This window comes from Atta cephalotes (assembly GCF_000143395.1).
Source record: "Atta cephalotes unplaced genomic scaffold scaffold00050, whole genome shotgun sequence".
Classification (NCBI taxonomy): Eukaryota; Metazoa; Arthropoda; class Insecta; order Hymenoptera; family Formicidae; genus Atta; species Atta cephalotes.
The window spans coordinates 1750763-1770499 of NW_012130114.1; the positions used below are offsets into that span (position 1 = coordinate 1750763).

At 28.8% G+C, this 19737-nt stretch overlaps 2 protein-coding genes across 2 annotated transcripts in view; one reads left to right on the plus strand and one right to left on the minus strand.

Moving 5' to 3' along the window:
• The window catches only part of LOC105622933 (zinc finger CCCH-type with G patch domain-containing protein), a 13648-nt gene extending 5957 nt beyond the window's left edge, over positions 1 to 7691 (plus strand). The window contains exons 2-9 of the mRNA XM_012204341.1: positions 5423 to 5632; positions 5893 to 5970; positions 6038 to 6178; positions 6269 to 6411; positions 6483 to 6661; positions 6756 to 7073; positions 7131 to 7307; positions 7396 to 7691. Coding sequence (XP_012059731.1) covers positions 5423 to 5632; positions 5893 to 5970; positions 6038 to 6178; positions 6269 to 6411; positions 6483 to 6661; positions 6756 to 7073; positions 7131 to 7307; positions 7396 to 7691 — 1542 coding nt within the window. The remainder of the gene's footprint in view (positions 1 to 5422; positions 5633 to 5892; positions 5971 to 6037; positions 6179 to 6268; positions 6412 to 6482; positions 6662 to 6755; positions 7074 to 7130; positions 7308 to 7395) is intronic.
• An 8208-nt stretch (positions 7692 to 15899) lies between these two features.
• The window catches only part of LOC105622934 (immunoglobulin-binding protein 1), a 7874-nt gene continuing 4036 nt past the window's right edge, over positions 15900 to 19737 (minus strand). The window contains exons 2-4 of the mRNA XM_012204342.1: positions 19086 to 19430; positions 18616 to 19013; positions 15900 to 16150 (exon numbers count right to left, since the gene is read on the minus strand). Coding sequence (XP_012059732.1) covers positions 15934 to 16150; positions 18616 to 19013; positions 19086 to 19430 — 960 coding nt within the window. The 3' untranslated portion in view covers positions 15900 to 15933. The remainder of the gene's footprint in view (positions 16151 to 18615; positions 19014 to 19085; positions 19431 to 19737) is intronic.

A 19737-nucleotide genomic window follows, 5' to 3' on the forward strand; every position in this document is an offset into this window, starting at 1 on the left:
TTAATTAAATAGTATATATATATATATATACTATATATATATATATATATATATATAAAATAAATTTAAATCTTCTGCGTTTCAATTTTCTTTCAAAATCGGCACGAACTTTCCGGACAACCCAATATATATATAATTTCTTTGGATGTGTGTCCTTGTTTATCAATATCCCTATTGATTTGACTATTGAGAGTATTGATAAGTGGAATTTTTTGAGGGATAAAATTAACATCTCGAAAGATGAATTTATGTTGGGAATCCAGTTGTATTTAATTCAACTTATTTTAGCTTTGGGCAGTTTTATAAACAAAATTTTGATATCCCTATAGGACCCCGTTGGTACCTCTCACCTCTCTCTCCAGTAGTAGCCGATTTAGTAATGAGGGATTTAGAAGCAAGGACATTAGAGACTTTGGATTTTCTATCCTCGTTTTATTTTTGTTATGATGATTATTATGGCAGTTTCAAAAAATCTTGTTGACTTTACACTTGAGACCTTTAATTCATTACATGATTAAAATTCACTTTAGAATTTAGTGAAATTTTTTGAATATTATTAATAATAACAATCTAATTGAATTTGACTGGTACCAATATTATTAATTCTTCTCTTACTTCTGAATTATAACTATCGAATCACCATCAACACTCATTTGAGATAATATAGAAATGTATGTAGTTTCATCAAATAAAATAGAATAAAATTTTGAATAATTAAAGAAACTTTTTATGTTATACATAATTTTCTCACTGCAACATTTTATAAGCAACATTTTAAACATTTTATAAGTAAATTTTGTATCGTTTTTTAAATATAAGTAGTGTTAGAATTTGCATTATTTTTAAATGATTTTTTAGTATTTTATTCTCAGCTCGAATTCGTAACTTTTTCCTTCATTAGTTGATACTATTTGATGATATTAGAATATATCTAATAATGTATCATCTCTATGACCTCTGAAAGCTATATTTTCCTTTCGTAATGTTATTGTAGTATCAATTATTGGCAACAATCTTTGACGATTTTCATTAACTTGGACAAGACGAGTTTCAGATAAAATATTTTGTATTTCAAGTTGAGGCTTGACATATAAGTTTAAAAAATACTTGCTGATTTAACTGAATTCCTGATATTTATTCTAATTATTTTTCTAACAAACTATTTTTGTCTAAAAGTTTTGAAAAAGTTGTTAGTGGCTTTGAAACTAACATACCAAATTCGTTTTGACATGTACTTTCGCCTACTTCATTAAAAAAGCGAGCAATATTTGCAATATACACCTTTCATTAACGGAGAATACACTAATCATGAATATTTATTTAAATGTGATTTAAGTACTTCTTCACAACTTTATCTTGCTTGTTATGCTTGGAAAAAAGAAAAATATAATTTTTTGGTTTCATAAAATGAATTTTCTAGAAGGCGCTTTTTGACAAAATCGGTAATATTAGATTTTTCTTTATATCATCTAATATCATAATACTCAATTAGTATCAATAAAATCTTCATTTGAAATTGGTGTTGAAGCAGAAGGTTTCTCGGATGTAAATAGACTATTAATTCGCAGTGTGGAATTAGTAAAAAAGTCATCATGTACAACTGAAGCCATTGAAAGTTTGTTAGATACAGAAGTAGAGAAAATAACTGAAGAAGTATTGGATTCTTTTGCCAAATTTTATAAAAATTTAATATTTTTTGTCGCTTGAAAGAATTCATCATTTCCTAAATAAACAAAACAAATTTAAATTTAATTTTTTAATCATTTAACTTATTTGTCATTTAACACTTAAAATGAATACATATTTAATATTCCAGTAAACACAGATATATAATTTATAGAGTTGTGCAACTTAACATATATAAGTCTAACATTTATTATATAATATATATATTGTAGTATTGTAGTTAAGAATTAGTATTGTGAAACTGTTGAAGCAAACTCCTTCAATCAAACAATCTGCGATAACGATACCAATACTTCATAATCACACTTTAACCTCTTGTTGTATATATTGTATATAATTGTTGTATATAATTGTATATATAGTATAATATGTAACATCTATGAGTGGGAAATTTTACAGTTGATATGTATGTACGTTACATCAGTTACATGTACAAGTATAATATCAATATGTATGTATATTACAATAATTATATATTGGTGTTGCCACGATAAATATTACTAATAATTACCTGTATTTTTGATAGATAACATAACTCAATATATTGTAATATTTTTATAGCTAATGATGAAAATGAATATTTTTGTAGCTAATAATGAAAGTGAAACATGAATAGATAAGATATTCTTTGATACATATCCCTGAATGAATTTCGACGTAATGTACTAGCGTCTCATTTAGTGGAAACTCATTAAATATTGAGAATTCAATATTTGAAGTTTGAGTTTATTCAACTCAATAATTCTACAGTTCTATATAGGATAAATAAATAGTTCCAGCCGTTAAAGTCGAGAAACCGAAAATTCAAAATGAGACGGCAAGTTTACAGCACTAATTTTGTCTAAAGAAAATTCCAGTCACGGTTTCTTACAGGATTTGAAAAAATACATAGTTCTATAGAGATTTTTGATGCCTAATTGATTGTTATTTTGATTTTTAAACAATTTTTTCCTTAAAAAATGGTCTTTACGAGAATGAATTAGATGAGATGCTGTCTAATTTTCAAGAGTTCTCTTTTATGGTACTTTTCATACAGTTCTGAATATATCCTACAGCTTTCCGAAGAGTTCTGATTATTTTAACTATTTATTAACTTTTTAAACAATGTTTAACGCCCGCGAAAAGCACTTCTAAAATGGAAAGTATGAGATGTTGCTCGATTCTAAAGAGTTCTGTTAGTTTTATGGCACTTGCTGAATAGTTTTGAGGTCTTGAATTCATATTTTAAGTTTAACCTGAGAATATACAGTATACAGGGTATCTCAAAATAATCGCCAAATATTTCATGAGCAGGTAGAGCGGAACTAAACTAAATCGAAAAATCCTTTATCATTTTGCAATTTTCGCAATAGTTAACGAGATACTAAAAATTATCGGAAATTGGTCTTCAATAATTTTTTATTCAAATATTATACTATTGACTTTACAGAAAAATTGCAAGAAGCAAAAATTGTTTTTTTTCCCATAAAATTAAGAATTTTTTCAAAATTTTTTCACAATTTTTTAATACCATATTTTTTCATGTTGGTAAAAATAATAATGGACAACAAGGCAATAGGATCAAACAAGGTAATTCTTGTGTAAATCAAATTAACAAATTAACTAAATTAACAAAACAACTTTATTAATAATTAATCCGCTTATATGTTTCAGCTTTCTTTTGAGCCATTCTCAGAGACAATATGATGTAATTACAAAAAAAAATTTTTTCTTACAATTAATTCATTTCAATGAACCACTTTCATTTATTAACGGAAACTATTGTATAATATAAAAACGAACTAATAGATAAATAACTAATAGATAAATTTTCTTAATTAACAAATAAGTTTTCTTTCTTTCTTTTTTCTTTTTCTTTACGATTAAGTATATTAAAAGTTATCCATTAATTTCAACATAATTGACATTGATTCGCTGAATGGTCAAAGACTAGTTTTTTACTAAACCTATAGAATTGAAATATTTACGATATGATGAATTTTTGTTTTAGTGACCTTCTATTGTGTTTTACAATAATTTTGCTTCCCCAAAAAATTTACTTTTTAATAATTTTAATATATTTTAGATTGTTATTAGAGTTTGTTTTTATATTAATAGATGAAGGTGGCTTACTGAAGTGAATTAGTTTGTAAGAAAAAATTTTTTTTATAATACATCACACTGTCCCTGAGAATGGCTCAAAAAAGAGCTGAAACAGTAAGCGGATTAATTATTAATAAAGTTGTTTTATTAATCATTTGGTTTGCACAAGAATTACCGTGCTTAACTCCTATTGCTCTGTTGTATTCAACCATTTTGTATCATTAAGGGATCTTTAGGAATTAATTTATATTTGATAAAAATAAGAAAACAGTACTAAAAAATTGATAAAAAATTCTGAAAAAATTTTTAAAGCTCTATAACAAGAAAATAAACATTTTTTGTCTCTTGCAGTTTTTTTTGATAGTATTTGAGTAAAAAAGTATTAAAGATTAATTTTCGAAAATTTTTACTAATTAATATTTTGTTAAGTATTGCGAAAATTAGTAAAAGACTTTTAAATTCAGTTTCGTTCGCTCTATCTGCTCATGAAATATTTTGCGATTATTTTGAAAAACCCTGTATACATACATATATTAGATGTAGTAAAAAGAAATCCATTATTTTTGCATGAAATTGAATGGAAAAATAATGGATTTCTTTTTCTACACCTAATATATCAAAATGATACAAGATGTTAAATCTGATTTTGAAATAAATCAATTCTCAAAAAGTTTCAATATCAGATCATTGAATTTCACGAAGGATCAATGATATAATTGAACATGAAGAAACACATGGACAACATATTATCTCGTGCACTTAAATCCGTAAGAAAAAATTCTATTAGTGAACTTTTTTGATCACACTTTTTTATCGAGGTAATTTTCCATACTATGACAAGAAAAAAATTTATATTACAACATCTGATTATGCTTTATATCCATTATTGTTAACAGTTCACTAACTTATGTAAAACAAATTATTGTTTAATTTATTCAATTATTATTTTTAATTAACTGAAGAAGGACCGAAACGTATTGTATTTTGTATCTTTTTGAAATTGAAATATAAAATCTATTATATATAAATAATTTCTTAGTTGATTTATTTAAGTGTAATAGCTTTAACTTTAAAAGACTTGATCATTGACCTTGTTTATATTTAATTATTTTCACATAATACGAGTGTCTTTATATATTTTATATAATTTATATAAATATATTATTTCAACATTTAACTGTAATAGGTGCTTCTCGTATTTAATCTGATAGCAAATAGCATTTTGCGAAAAATTGTCAGCAAACTCGACCAGGTTCCCACTACAAAACCTATTCCCACTATAAAATCTATAACTCGATTCTCTCTATAAAACCTATTCCCACTACAAAACCTATGTATTTGACTGTGGATCTGCCGACAGACCCGAAAAAGACAGAACCTTCTGATATATTATGCCAGCAGATTTTTTCTTATAGTTTGCTGACATTGTCAAATACAAACCCTGTGTGTACTTTGTTGCCTTGCTGCAATCAAGAATTGATAGCATGCTCTGCTCAAAATCTGTCTTCGTAGACTTTACTATCTGAGTAGTTGATTTATTCGATTATATAAACGGTGATATAAACGGTCCTGTTTATAATCTTAAATTATTTATATGAATTCGAATTTATTTGCAATTATTTTTATTTAGCACTTTTTTTGTTTATTTTTGTAGCTGTCGCAAGTGGATGCAACACTATCTACAACGCCAAAAGGTCCTTACAGAGACAATTTGCTCAGTTTGAAATCTGATATTAATGAACTTATTTTTTTAACAAAAGAAAGTTTGCAAAATCTTGAAGAAAATGTAGAAAACACAAATGAAGACGATAATCCCGATGACAAGACGGAGGATCTATTGGACAGAGAATATGTCTTTTTCAAGGTTTATTTTAGAAATGATTGTTAATTCTTGCCAGAAAACTATTTTACTTTTATCTTTTTTATTAATTAAAATAAATTAGTTATCATTAGAAATAAATAAATTATCTAAAGTAGAACAATATAAAGTGTATGTTTTATCATATGCAGATTTTGTTGCAGCATATTTTCAAACATTATGAATGTATATATAAAATTTGGTATGTAAAGTTATATTATTAAAACAACTTTGATGCATTATTAAATGTTGTTTAAATCCATTAGGCAGAACTAGAAAAATCTTCAAACAACAGTAAAGATGAACAGGACAACAAAACTGTAGCTGCTTCTGATAGCATTGAAGTCAGTATACAACTATTCTCTATATCATAGCAGTGACACAATTATACGGTGCAAGTTAACCTTTTAGGACGAATTAAAGGAGCTAGAGGGCACGAAATGTAAAGCTCCTCATGGCAGTACTTGGGGTGGTATCAGTTATCATAATGCTATGATATGTTCTGTTTATAAGGACAGTGATGAAGCAATTAAAGATGTTCATGATATTAAGGCAAGTTAATATTAATTATAAAATTATTATATATTCTAACTTGTAATTTGTTTTTATTGGTTCGCTCTTAAATTTGATCATCAATCCCAGGTTCGAGTTTTCTTTCTCAATCCAACACACAAGGAAATGATTCCATGTCCATATTTTCTCAATGATAGTTGTAAATTTTCCGATGAAAATTGCCATTATTGTCATGGCAAAATTGTGCCGTTTTCAAGCCTACAGAAATACAAGTAATTTTTTTCGATTAATTAAAAGATTTATATTATTCAAAATTTACTTCAGTGTAACTTTTGATTTACAGGGAGCCTGATTTTCATAACATCAAAATAGGAAGCAAGGTATTAATTAAACAAAAAAATAATATGTGGTATAGGTCCATTGTTTTAAAATTGCCTGAAAAGAATGGAGATGAATACAGAGTAAAGTTTGAATCAAGTGGCAAAATTGTAGAAGCCGGTTTACAAGATCTCTTACCTTTAGGTAAAAAGTTTTAAAAATTAATTACATACACACCATTTATAGCTTTTTTGAAAAAGTATTGTTTATAGATGACACAAGTGTTGATTGTTTACAGATGACACAAATTTAGAAATGTCAAACACATTTAATGATAGCAATAATGATGAAGATGCGAATAATGTTAATGAATTGATAATGAATGATGATAATGAATTACAACCCAACTTATACATAAATAATCAATTAGTTCATAAATCTCTTTTGACATTACAATCCAATGAACCTTTAGGAAATTGGGAAAAACACACACGTGGCATTGGTAGTAAATTAATGATGCAAATGGGTTATGTGATTGGTACTGGTCTTGGAAAACGGAGTGATGGTAGAATAGAACCTGTTGAAACTCAAATTTTGCCTGCAGGAAAATCGTTAGGTTCGTTTAAGTTTCTCTGATCGTGCAATACAGTATTAATTTGTTGCATTTTTTCAGATTACTGCATGGAATTACGTGAATTTGCTGGTAATGATAAAGATTTGTTTTCTGCAGAACGTAACATGCGTAAACAACAACAAAAGTTAGAGCAGCAAAGAGAAAGACAGTATCAAAAACAAAAACAAAAAGATGATAATGTGTTTAATTTTATAAATAAAGCGTTAAATGATAAACGTAAGTTAAGAAAAGAATTATTGAAGATTTATTGAATATAATTATGATAATGCTTATTATATTTAAATATTGTTAATTATTTTTGCAGCTGAAGAAAATATAGCTAGTAGTTTGCAAAGCAAAGATAAACTTAAGACAGAATCTAATAGAAATCTAAATGTAGCTAGTTTTCAAATTGGAGTACATATAAATCGTTTAGAAAGAGAATCATCGAAACTCAAAGAATTATTAACAAAGCATGCCAAGGGTAGTGTATTTTACAATAGCATTGCAACGAAGTATAATGAAAAACAAAAGAAACTTACCAATTTAAGAGCTTCCGAAAAAAATATCGTTGCCGAACAAAACCAAAGGAAGAACAAAGTTAAATTATCTATATTTTGATACCTGCATAATAACATGGCAACAATGGGATACACGTACGCGCGCGCGACACACATACACTCTCTCTCTCTTTCTCTTTTTCACACTTATTAGATATGCTGTATATAAAATGAACCTAAATACATTGTTTCATTAATGGTTCTTATACAAGTTTTTCTCTTATAAATATCCCAATAACTGATTTATGCCCGGTGATTGAAAAATCAGTAGTACCTATGGGATGTCACAAAAAAAAGGTCAGGACACTGGATTATATCAGAAATGTTTCTCCGAAAAAAAATTTCATATAAAAGTTGTATCAAGTTGGTCATCATATGATGATATTGGTTTGACCTTGAACTATTTTGGAAATATTACATCAAGGTTTAAAAAGAATCCCTTTACCCTTTATGTGCGTGAACGTGCGTACGTGTATTCCGAGTTATTTAGAAATTCTAGTGATCGATGATCATGCGCGCGCACGAGAGAGATAAAGGTATTACTCACTGTAGTAAAGCGCCCCAATAGATGTAAATCGAATCGTGCAATCTCCGCGTAATAACCTTGGATAATGCCTGACGATACTTAAACTTAACTTAATAATATTGTTTTAAAAAGATCTCAATGTCAGCTATAAGAATTTAACAAAAAATAGGATTTTTAAAAAACTCAGGACAACCTTGATGTAACATTTTTAAGATCATTTAATCAATATCGTCAAATAATGAATAACTTGGTTACCTTACAACTTTGATATGAGTTTTTTTTCAAAACATCATTTTTTTTAGATTTAATTCGGTATCACGATTTTTGTGTGATATCCTATAAATTGAGAAGTTTCTGACTTGATCAAGAAAGGGAGCGTCCCATTAGCACTGCAATAGCACACATCCATTCACATCGGCCGGTGTCTAGTAACTTTGCTGCTTTATCAATGAGAATATTTTTTTTTAAATTGACTAATATGCGATAGCGGTATCCTCCTACAAGAAAAAGCAAGATTTACGTCAAGTTTTAATATTTATCCAAGACGATAATGAAAGGAAGGATTAGTTTGATGTCATTTTATCAATTAATTTGTTTCTGAGTCTTTTAAAGTGACAATGGAGAAACTGAATTATTGCACTATGATAAAATTCCTTTATTTAAAGAGAGAAACTTCTACGGAAATTAAGAGAGGATTCTGATAGTATACATTACTAATTGAATGATTTAAAATAAAATATTCTCATTGGTAAAGTAATGAAAAATTATTAGACATCGGCTGATGTAGTGGAAGAGATATGACATTTGTTTGGGCCCGACTGAATTTGCAACTTGAATGTAATTATGTTTCGTGCTCTTCTATTGGTAGAGCGTGTAATGTCAACCAATAGCGAAGCATTTTCCAATTTAAGTTGGTGCAAACCTGCACCCGATCGAAAACGCTAATAGTAAAGTCTATATAAGAGATGCGTAAATGGGATTCATTTGCTGATTGACTGAGCGGTAACCAATCAACCAGGAATCTTGAGCTCGTATCGATTATCAATTCAAAGCAGCTATATTAAAAATCCTGTGTAAGATTCTAGAGATTAGGTTAGGGTTAAGTTAGATTAGGTTAGGTTAGGTTAGGTTGAAAACTTCAATACTAGATTAAGAAACATTTTTATTTTCCAACATCATAAACAACGTTAAATAAGAGCTTACAAAAGTTGCGAAATATCAATTGAGAAATGCGAACTAAATCGGTTTATGTGACATCAATATTTTTAAAATATAAAGAAATTGCGTGCTATTTAGGACGCACTTTGATTTCTTTCTGTTATTAATTTGATTATTTAATGATACTGTCGTTGATGCAAAATTCTGGAACATCTTACTAAATTCTTTCTTTTCTAATGAGTTCCAACGACACCAGTATCTGTCCCTTCAACGGATTTATCCTCCGCCGCAGAGCCAACGCAGAAGACCCTTCCTCAAACAGAAAAGATCGTCATGCAAGAGAACGTGACGCAGAGAAGTTTCGACTTCAAAAGAATCAAGTTTTCGACTGTCGTCAGGTTGAGCTCCAAAAGAACTTTGGACAAAGCTCCAATTTAGAGACAATGTCCAGGCATGCAATTCGACATGCCCAGGCAAATGACAGTCAAGCCTTGTGTTTATATCTACGAAGTATATTGATATCTGCTGCATGTACTTATACATGTTCAGATCTGTATGTAAAGTAGTTATTGAGAATGAAGACTTAGCATGCCTTATCGCTTCTGTGACACAGATCGAAGCTAAAGTGTAGTTTGCCTAATAGGCAACCCTGTTCGCCACGATTAATGAAGAGGTTGAGCCCGTCGTACAAAAATAGTGCTCCTTGAAGCATTATATCCGATCTTTTTCTATATTGATTAAGTAGACAAGATTGACCTTGAACATCAAGTGATAGTTCTGATGTTAACTGATTTACGTTACTCAACACTAGGCGAATACGCCAGACAACTCGGCGATGCATCTTTGTTATCAGGAGTGATAACACTACCAGATGGAAATGCCTTGATGGGCTCTCACATGTGATTCCGAATTATCAACGAAACACTTGCTGTTGAGCATGGTGTTTTTGTTAGAAATAATGGTTTTCCATTTGTAATTGCTTTAGCATCTTTGCCAGGCCTCATGTTTTCAATTGGCTTGGATTAATGATTTTGGAACCATGACGAGACGTCCTCCTTACTTTCCCTACTTACAATGAAATCATTAATCGTTATTACAACTTAATTGGAAGAGTCCATTCTCATGTGTTAAATGCATTATCACTCGTTATCTATTCAGAAGCAAGAGGTACACTTGCTCAATTGGTACATAACATCAACTCCAATCCGGTTTGTTCCAAGAGGATGATTCATTCCATTGAAGTATGGAGCAACTGTTACATCGATGAATCACATTTGTGATTCTTTGCTACGGGTACGGATCGACTGACCACAATGATTCATATAGCAGAGACTCCCGATATTGTGAAGCGGTCGTAGAAGTAGGGGTCGCTTCAAAGATTTGTTCATAATGTAACTTAAGTAAATAAAATTATTATTATATGACATATTTTGTTGATTATTATCTTATAAGAGTCAATTTTTTTTAATAAAGAGGAAAAACAATGTAATGAAATTGATATTTCTAATCAAGTGAATCAAATAAAATTTCTGCAAATGTGAGTAAAAATAACATGCTCAATTATATAAATGTCAATAGAATTTTCGATTGCTATAACTTATGTTTTAGATTCATGCGATTCAAGAAATATTCATTTCTTTTTATATTTCTAAAGCAAAATGTTGTACAATTGAGGAATTGAAATTGCAGTGTGCCAAAGCATCACAAATTTTTGAAGACTTGAGCGTGACTTAGTCTGCAGAAGTTACGTAAAATGTTCAATGAGATTGTCCGAATGGACAAGAAGTTGTGCAAATTACAGTCTATTACTGCCTAAAAAGAGTTCCAAAAAGTATAAAGCAAAATAGATCATGTAAAATACGAAATTTTGATCATTGTTAAAAATTGTATTTTTTAGATTATAATGATTTTAGATTATAATGCTTACAAAATAAATAATAATAGTAACATAATAAATCATGCTAGTAAGATATACATATATCTCAAATTTTATTTGCATGTAAAACGTATAATATATATACTACATTGTAATACTATTGAACACTTTGAAATTATAATGTAACAAAAGAAAATTATAATAAAATTATAATAAAATTAAATCTTTCCTATTAAATTTCTTTGTATTAATATTTTGCATACCATTCTTTCTCTTATCACTTGTTCCTAATATTGATAACATCTATTTGAAAAATTAATGCAGTGTCATAACAATGTAAATGAAACACTTATTTATACTGTTACAAACAATTATGACTTTTGAAATATTTAATACGATTGAGTATACATTCTTTATCAAAGAGAAACCTTTCAGAAAATATATTTAGTTTGCATATGCTATATTTTTTCTCATTAAAAAGCGCTATGATTTGTGGCGTTAATGAAATTGCAAAAAGAAATATTTTTTCATCATGAAAATTAGAGAATTAAAATTAACTTTTAATTATATCGACTATTATAAAATTAACTAGATATAATTAGAATTATATCAGAATTATACAACTTACAAGCATAGGGCATTGAATAACATTTTTTTAACAAATTTAAAAGAAAATATTAGGTGTACAACTTTGCTTCCGCCGTTTTTTTCCGAAATTCGAGGCTTTATTGTAAAAAACTGGTTATACATTTATGATTCAAAGTATTGTCCATCGCTGGCCACTACTTTCTCCCATCTTTCGGGTAGCGAATTCCGCGTCGAAAAAACTGATCATCTTTTGAGGCTATCCACGAATCGATCCAATTTTTTACTTTTTCATAAGACCGGAAGTGCTGGTCAGCCAGGCTGTGTGCCATTGATCGAAACAAGTGATAGTCAGAGGGAGCAATGTCTGGAGAATACGGCGGGTGGGATAGGGCTTCCCATTTCAACGTTTCCAAGTATGTCTTGACCACTTTCGCAACATGGGGTCGAGCATTGTCATGCTGCAAAATCACTTTATCGTGTCTCTCGTTGTATTGCGGCCGTTTGTCTTTCAATACTCGGCTCAAACGCATCAATTGCGTTCGATACCGATCGCCTGTGATTGTTTCAGTCGGTTTTAACAGTTCATAATACACTACGCCGAGCTGGTCCCACCAAATACAGAGCATGACCTTGGATGTCAAAATCACCGTTCTTGAAGCGTTCTTGAAACCACTCACGACACGTTCTTTCACTAATAGCGGCCTCACCATAAGTATTTGAGAGCATTCGATGAGCCTCAGCCGTAGATTTCTTTATATTGAAGCAAAAAATTAAAACCTCCCGCAAATAACGAGAATTTGGCTCGTAAACTGACATTTTCAATCGAGAATAACTTTATGTTGCAGACACAAATCGACTAATGTTTTATGGGGTTATGTTGACAGATGCCCAAGTTTATTGTATGACGTCTATGATCTATGGTCTCTTGACGTCTATGGTCTTTATTTCGACCACCACTTACCGCTAAAGCCATCTAGGAAAACGGCGGAAGCAAAGTTGTACACCTAATACTATATATAATAATTAACAAAAATCGTTAATAAAAAGTTCAAAAAAGATCTTGTACAAAAATATGGTAAAAATATGGCACGTATTAACACATTTGCAACACACATTAGCATTTATCGGAAAACAATTTTTACTTTTCAACAAAGTGTTTCTTTAGATTCATTACAGAAAGAAAATTACTTTTTAAACTGTAACTATATTTTGTCAAATATTTCTTTCATTAAACTGCAGCCATAAGCATAGTCATTGTCTTGCTATTAGATGTGCAAAATTTTTTTTAATTAAATAATATTTTATCCTCGATGAATTAAAAAAAATAGGAGAAAAGTATCATATTATAAGAATTGTGGAACTTTGACAAATAATAACGATTTTGAACAAAATATTTTGACTTATTTATGCAGAAATAATTGTTTATATTAATTTTTTAAATGTTTTTAGTTCATTTAGGTTGCCAATTATATAAAAAAAATCTTGAAAGAAAGCGATTGGTCAAATAGTTTTTGAGTAATCTTGTATCAATTTCGGAAAAGTGGTTTTGAGAAAAACGTTTGGTTTTCGGTATCAAAAAATGCTTTTTGGCAACTTACCGCTAATCTGCTATTCCAGATCCATATAGCAAACCTTCCGCTTTCTCATAAAACTTGTTCCTCATAAAACTTTGTCGTAATTTAAACATTAGTTGTAATCTTTTATTGTACTTTTTCGTGCTACTTAATCGGCGCCGTTCCTGCCTCGTAACTCGCTACTCGTTGTAATTGTCAGCGAATATTTTACAACGTTGGCCAATATTTATTTCCAGTAACTGCATTATCTTCAAAATGCCAGAATAGCTTTCATTGAACGCACATACGATAATGAAAACGATGATTTCGATAATTTTTGCGTCAGAATAAGTGTTTTGGAGCGCCAAATAGTAAAATTAAAATTTTCATTTGAATTTTGCATGTTTTTTTTTGAAAATAAACATCTACTATCTAAGGTCAATAATGCCATACTAAAAACCGAAAAGCGGAGCACAATTATAGACGTTTCTGCCGCTCTATACCTGCGCGAAGCGTACTTTTTTCTTAAGCTGTAAAAAACTACAAAAGTATTTCAAATTTTGATCTTGACTTTTGTATATTTTTTGAGAGTAATACTATTGATTAAAGGAAAAAAAAATAGAAAATAAGAATTTTAATTTTAATAAAAATAAAAAAAATTTGATCGTCTAAACCAAGAGGTTCCCCTCTTAAGATAAATAGCATTACATGTTTACGATGATATTATGGGAAAGATCAGATGCGAATATCGAAGGAAAAAGTTAAATAAAATCGGCGATTATTTTTCAATTGACAGTATTCCAAAAATTGCCCTTACTAAAAATCTATAGTGCACGTAACGTAAATTGTAGATTTCTAGTACTTATAATAAATTTTGGAATGTAGCCATAGAAGTTTTTATTTAATTTTAAACTACAATACTTAACATTTGTATATTATCAGTATAAATATATATACCATAATTTAAAAAAAAAAAAACTGATATAGCATTCCACATCGCGGCAATGTAAGTAATTCCGAATGGTGGTTTCCTTTCTCATTTAAAATTATAGTTTATATTAATAATAAATTAATGTTAATTATCACACATTATGTAATTAAAAGATAAATAATTATATTTTTTGAATAAAGATTTTTATTGATAAATAATTGGCAGTTTTATTTAACTTTTCCTTAGGTATCCGTCATTTCCCATACTTTCCAGGTTTTAAGATATCATAAACTAATCGCAAAATTATATTAGCATCTAACGACAATCTTAAAACAAAAATTAGATTATAAATAATGGCCAGAACTTCAATTCATTTATTACTATTCCATTTAAATTCTATTATATTTTACAAGTATTTGTAATTTTATTGCTTCTGCTGTCACAATCTGACAAAGGAACATTCCAAATTGCAAAAGCGATATTAAAAAACTAACACTACCAGTCGAAAGATCATATTTGAAATAAATATTCTAGAGTCAAATCTTAGAGTCAATTCTATATCCGATTTGTTTACGAAACATATTTGGCCATTTTAACTTTGATACAAAATATCTCGAGAACAATATATTTTTGGAAAAAATATTTCAAATGTATGTTATAGGGTTTAAAGAGGGCCGTTAGATAAGCTACTTAAGATTTTTGGTTTAGAGTCTATTTTGGATCCAATAAGGCCCAAGTTAATTTTTTTTCTATAGAATGTCTACTTTTTATTGCAGATTCGTATCCTATGGAAAAAACAAACAATTTTGTTCCCGGTAATTTTTCATTAAACCTCTTTTAATAAGCGCAACATAGCACTCAAATTCTTATTTTGAAATATATTCCGGCCAATGTAGGCAAGACCAACAGATGATCCAACCAATTAAGGCAATTTATTTTAAGATATAAAAAAACGCTGAAACATACTTTTCCTTCACTATCACCTTCATCGGCTGGATTGTCCGTTGGGCTTCCCTTCATTGGCCGGAATATATTTCAAGTACTTGAGCACTATTTTACGCCTTAATTATTAAAGATTTAACGAAAAATTACCGGCAACAAAATTTCCTTGTTTTTTTTTCTATAAAATATAAATCTACAATACAAAGTAGGCATTTCTATAGAAAAAATTAATCTGAACCTTATTGGACTCAAAATGGGCTCTAAATCTAAAATATACATAATTCATCTAACGGCTTTCTCTCTTCAAATCATACAACTTTCATTTGAAACGTTTTTTTCATTTGAAACGTTTTCACATTTCAAATGTATTCTCGAGATATTTTGAATTAAAGTTAAAATGGCCAAATATGATTCGTAAATCGGGTGCAGAATCTACAGGATCCCAAGATTTAACTATTTAAAATATCTATTTCAAATGTGATCTGACTAATGACGTTAGTTTTTTTATATCACTTTTGCAATTTGGAATGTTCTCTCGTGAGACAGTAGTGAAAAACAACCAGGAACTATAAAGATTAACATCTCTCGCTTCCATTACTTATTTTACTATTCTAAAACAGATTTTCAACTTTAGTTCAATGAAATGTAATTAAAACATAAAGTCTTATAAACAAAGACATAAAAAAGCATTCTAAGGATAGAATTATATCAATTTTATTCTCAGACGTCTTAACTTCTATTAGCACGATTACCCCACCCACGACGATGTGTGTCTTTATATTCATCCATTGCACGCAATCGTTCGAGATATTCGGGATCATCTTTTTCTTCTTTTTTTTCCTTCAAAACGATTTCACTATCTTCATCATTTGCTATTACATCTTTATTCGCTATATCTTGTAAACATCGAGAATTGGTTACATTATGTTGCGATGAATCGGGCCAGCTGAAAATAACACAAATTACAATAACAAAACGTAATTTGTTTATCGTCAATTTGTTATAACTTTTAAACGGTGCAACTACAAATGATCGAAAAATCACTACAAACGATTCTGAACCAAGATATATTAATAATTTTTTTATAAAAGATATATTAATAATTTTTTTTATCTTAAAGTCGGATGACGGTAATTTAAAAAAATTTTTTATTTTTATTATATGAAACTACAAACGAAACTATTGTTATTATAAACAACTACAAACGAAATATTATCATTTTGTTATAAAAAAAATTAATTTATAAAAAGTCGAATGTCAGGTCACAAAGGTACATTTCAGACCGATTCCGGCGCGCTACTCCCACTACCACTCCAGGCTCTGCAGCCGAGCCGCCGGGCGCTTACGTGACGTTCTGATTCAAGAGCGTCTCTGTAGCTTAAAACGTGCGGAGATCGTACTTTACGTTATTAAAGAATATTTTTCTTGCAAAATAATTTTTATGTTCTTAAAAAAAAATCAAATACTAAATTTTCTAAAACATTTTGTCATAATAATTCTTGCCTACCATTTTATCATTTTAATTAAAATGATAAAATTATATTCGCTTATAGAAGAAAATAGTTATTGTAATATAGAATCTTCGTTGACTACTTGACACTTTATAAGGCTTTGTATAGAAAACACGGAATTTCCAAATTCATGTATTTCCTGATTTTAATCTTCGCAAGTCTATTATAAAAACTTCTCGATGTAAATTTATAACAATTATTGAATGGTTTCTGATAGGCAAGAATTATTATGACAAAATGTTTTAGAAATTTATTATTTGATTTTTTAAGGAAATAAAAATTATTTTGCAAGAAAAATATTCTTTAATAACGTAAAATACGACCTCTGCACATTTAAGCTCCAGAGACACTCCTGAGTCAGAGCATCACATGAACGCCCGGCGGCTCGGCTGTCGAGCTTCGAGCAATAGGGGGTAGCGCGCCGAAATTGGCCCGAAATGTGCAAATCTTTGCGAGCACTGTTTTAAATAACATTTTTCGGGTCCTATTTCTTATTTTCAACTCTTTGATTTTAATTTCAACTCTTTGAAACATACATTTTTCTTTACGTAGAATTCAATTGAAATTTGTTACTCGGAGGTTTTCGGGGTCACTGGTTACGAATCTGACCTCAGATTTTCAAAATTCAAATGGCGGATCGAAAAGTAAAAAGTTACTTGATCGAGATGAAACTGGGTACTCGAGGGTTTTTGGGATCGCTGATTACAAATCTGACCTCAGATTTTCAAAATTTAAAATGACGGATCTAAGAAAATTTCTATGCCTAAACTTAAAGTAATAATTGATGACAATGGATAGTCGGAGATGGTCATCAAATCATGATATTATCTTGAAACAATGTCAGTGATAATATTATACAAAAGTGTAATGGTCGATAAAGTGCGCATGATTCTGATTATAATACGAGTCATATAATTATGTACATTAATGAATAATTAAATAATTATAATTTATTAAAAAATGAATTGAATACCTGATTGTCATACAAAATTGAATTATATACTTTTGTATAATATCACCACTGCGATGTTTCAAGATGATATCATGACCATTGTTATCAATTATTACTTTAAGGAATAGTTTAGTCATAGAAATTTGTATACAGATATTACTGTGAGTACAATTTTAAATATTAAGGACAATTTTAAATTTATAACGTTATACCAACATTAATAATGACCCAATAGGGATCGAAACGTTTGTTAGGGTCTACTTTATAAATATACATTATTAGCACATACAACATGCTCAGCTCGTAGCCCCTTCTATTAATATTTTACTAATTTTTTTAATTTGAAAGTAAGCATTATATTTATAAAAGTTGTAATTAATACACATAGTTATTGTTTAAAAAAAAATTTTTTAAATTACAATCATGAAGTCTTTTCCCAAAAATTAAGCTGTAGGTTATTTTAGAATATTGATGGAAAAGATTTCCGTAAAAAAAATTAATTTGCATTAGCCATACATTAGCCATACATTAGTAAAAAGTGATTAAATGTAAGAATGATTTTGATGAAAAAAGTATCCAATATTTTCTAATTTTTTTTTGTAAAAAAATTGTCTAAAAAATATTTTCTGTTAAATTTTCAAACATTTTATATTAATTTTATTTGAGATTAATCTTATTTCATTACAAAACAATATATAAAATAATAAAAATATGTTAAATCATAACATGTATTAATTATACTTCATATAGTAGACATTTTTAATTAATGGACTGTCTACAATGAGTATAATATTGTACTAAGCCATAAGTTATAAGAAATTGATCAATCGATTATTCTTCTCACTTTAGACTATGATTGGTCGATTTCTTATGGTTTATGCCTTACCATACTACTCCCATTATAGATGATCTTTAATAATCTTAAATTTTTGACGTATCTCTACTTACTCTCCATCCTTGATCTTTTGCTCATAAAATTCTTGAACTGTTAAGACTGGTAAACTTGGATAGCCTGCTCCAAAAACTTTCTTTTGTATTTCGTCACGTGTAATGATAATGGGTTGCAGTTTTGGAGCTGGTGATTTTTGCTTCTTTTGTATTTCAGAAGTTGAAGTATGCATCGATTTCATTTCCTTCATATTCTCCAAAATCGTTTTCTCCCTTTTTAAGAAATTTAAGTCATCAACGATTCGAACCGCATATAATTTTATAAGCGTAACAAAATATTCTCTCTTAAATTCGTCATCAATGTTAGGATTATCTAAGTTTTTCTTTAAAGTATCCAAACGAGATTCCAAATCCTTCTCCTGTTGATATCTTTGTAACTTTGTATTTCTACGGATCATCTGAAATAAGCAGAATTAAAATAATTATACTTTATAACAGTTTACAATAATCATATAATTAAAAAACCCAACCATATTCTCTAACATCCTTGATTCTGATGTATTTTCATTATCTCCTGCTTCTTTTTTCTCATCAACTGTACTAATTTGTGGTATTTCAACATCTGTTATCAAATCATATGCTTTTATCCGCTTTAAAAAATCTATAAAATAGATTTCTGCTACTTTAACCAAATGCATTCTATCATCGATAATGCATAACTGATTGGTAAGTTTTCCCAATAGAGCCGGTAATAAAAAATATTTGATATTTTCTGTGGCTACTTCTTCAAAAGTTTCGTTATCGCTAAACATATCCACTATAGATACAAGTCTCGTTGCATCCTCAAACATATGCATTGCTCGTTTTATGTCCAACTGCAACAAATAATAAAAAAAGAAAAAAGCTATTAATTTTTATTGCAATAATAAACGAGTTCTACTTTAAATAAAAATAAATTTTGTATAGATGACCCCCTAGTATGTATGTATATACATGTATGTATATGCATATACATGTATGTGTGTGTATGTATATATATATATATGTATATATATATATATATATATATATATATATATATATACTATATATACATACNNCGATAATAATATACTACTACCTACTTACTAATTAATTAATTTAATTTATTTACTACTACTACTCTCTTTACTTATTAATTAA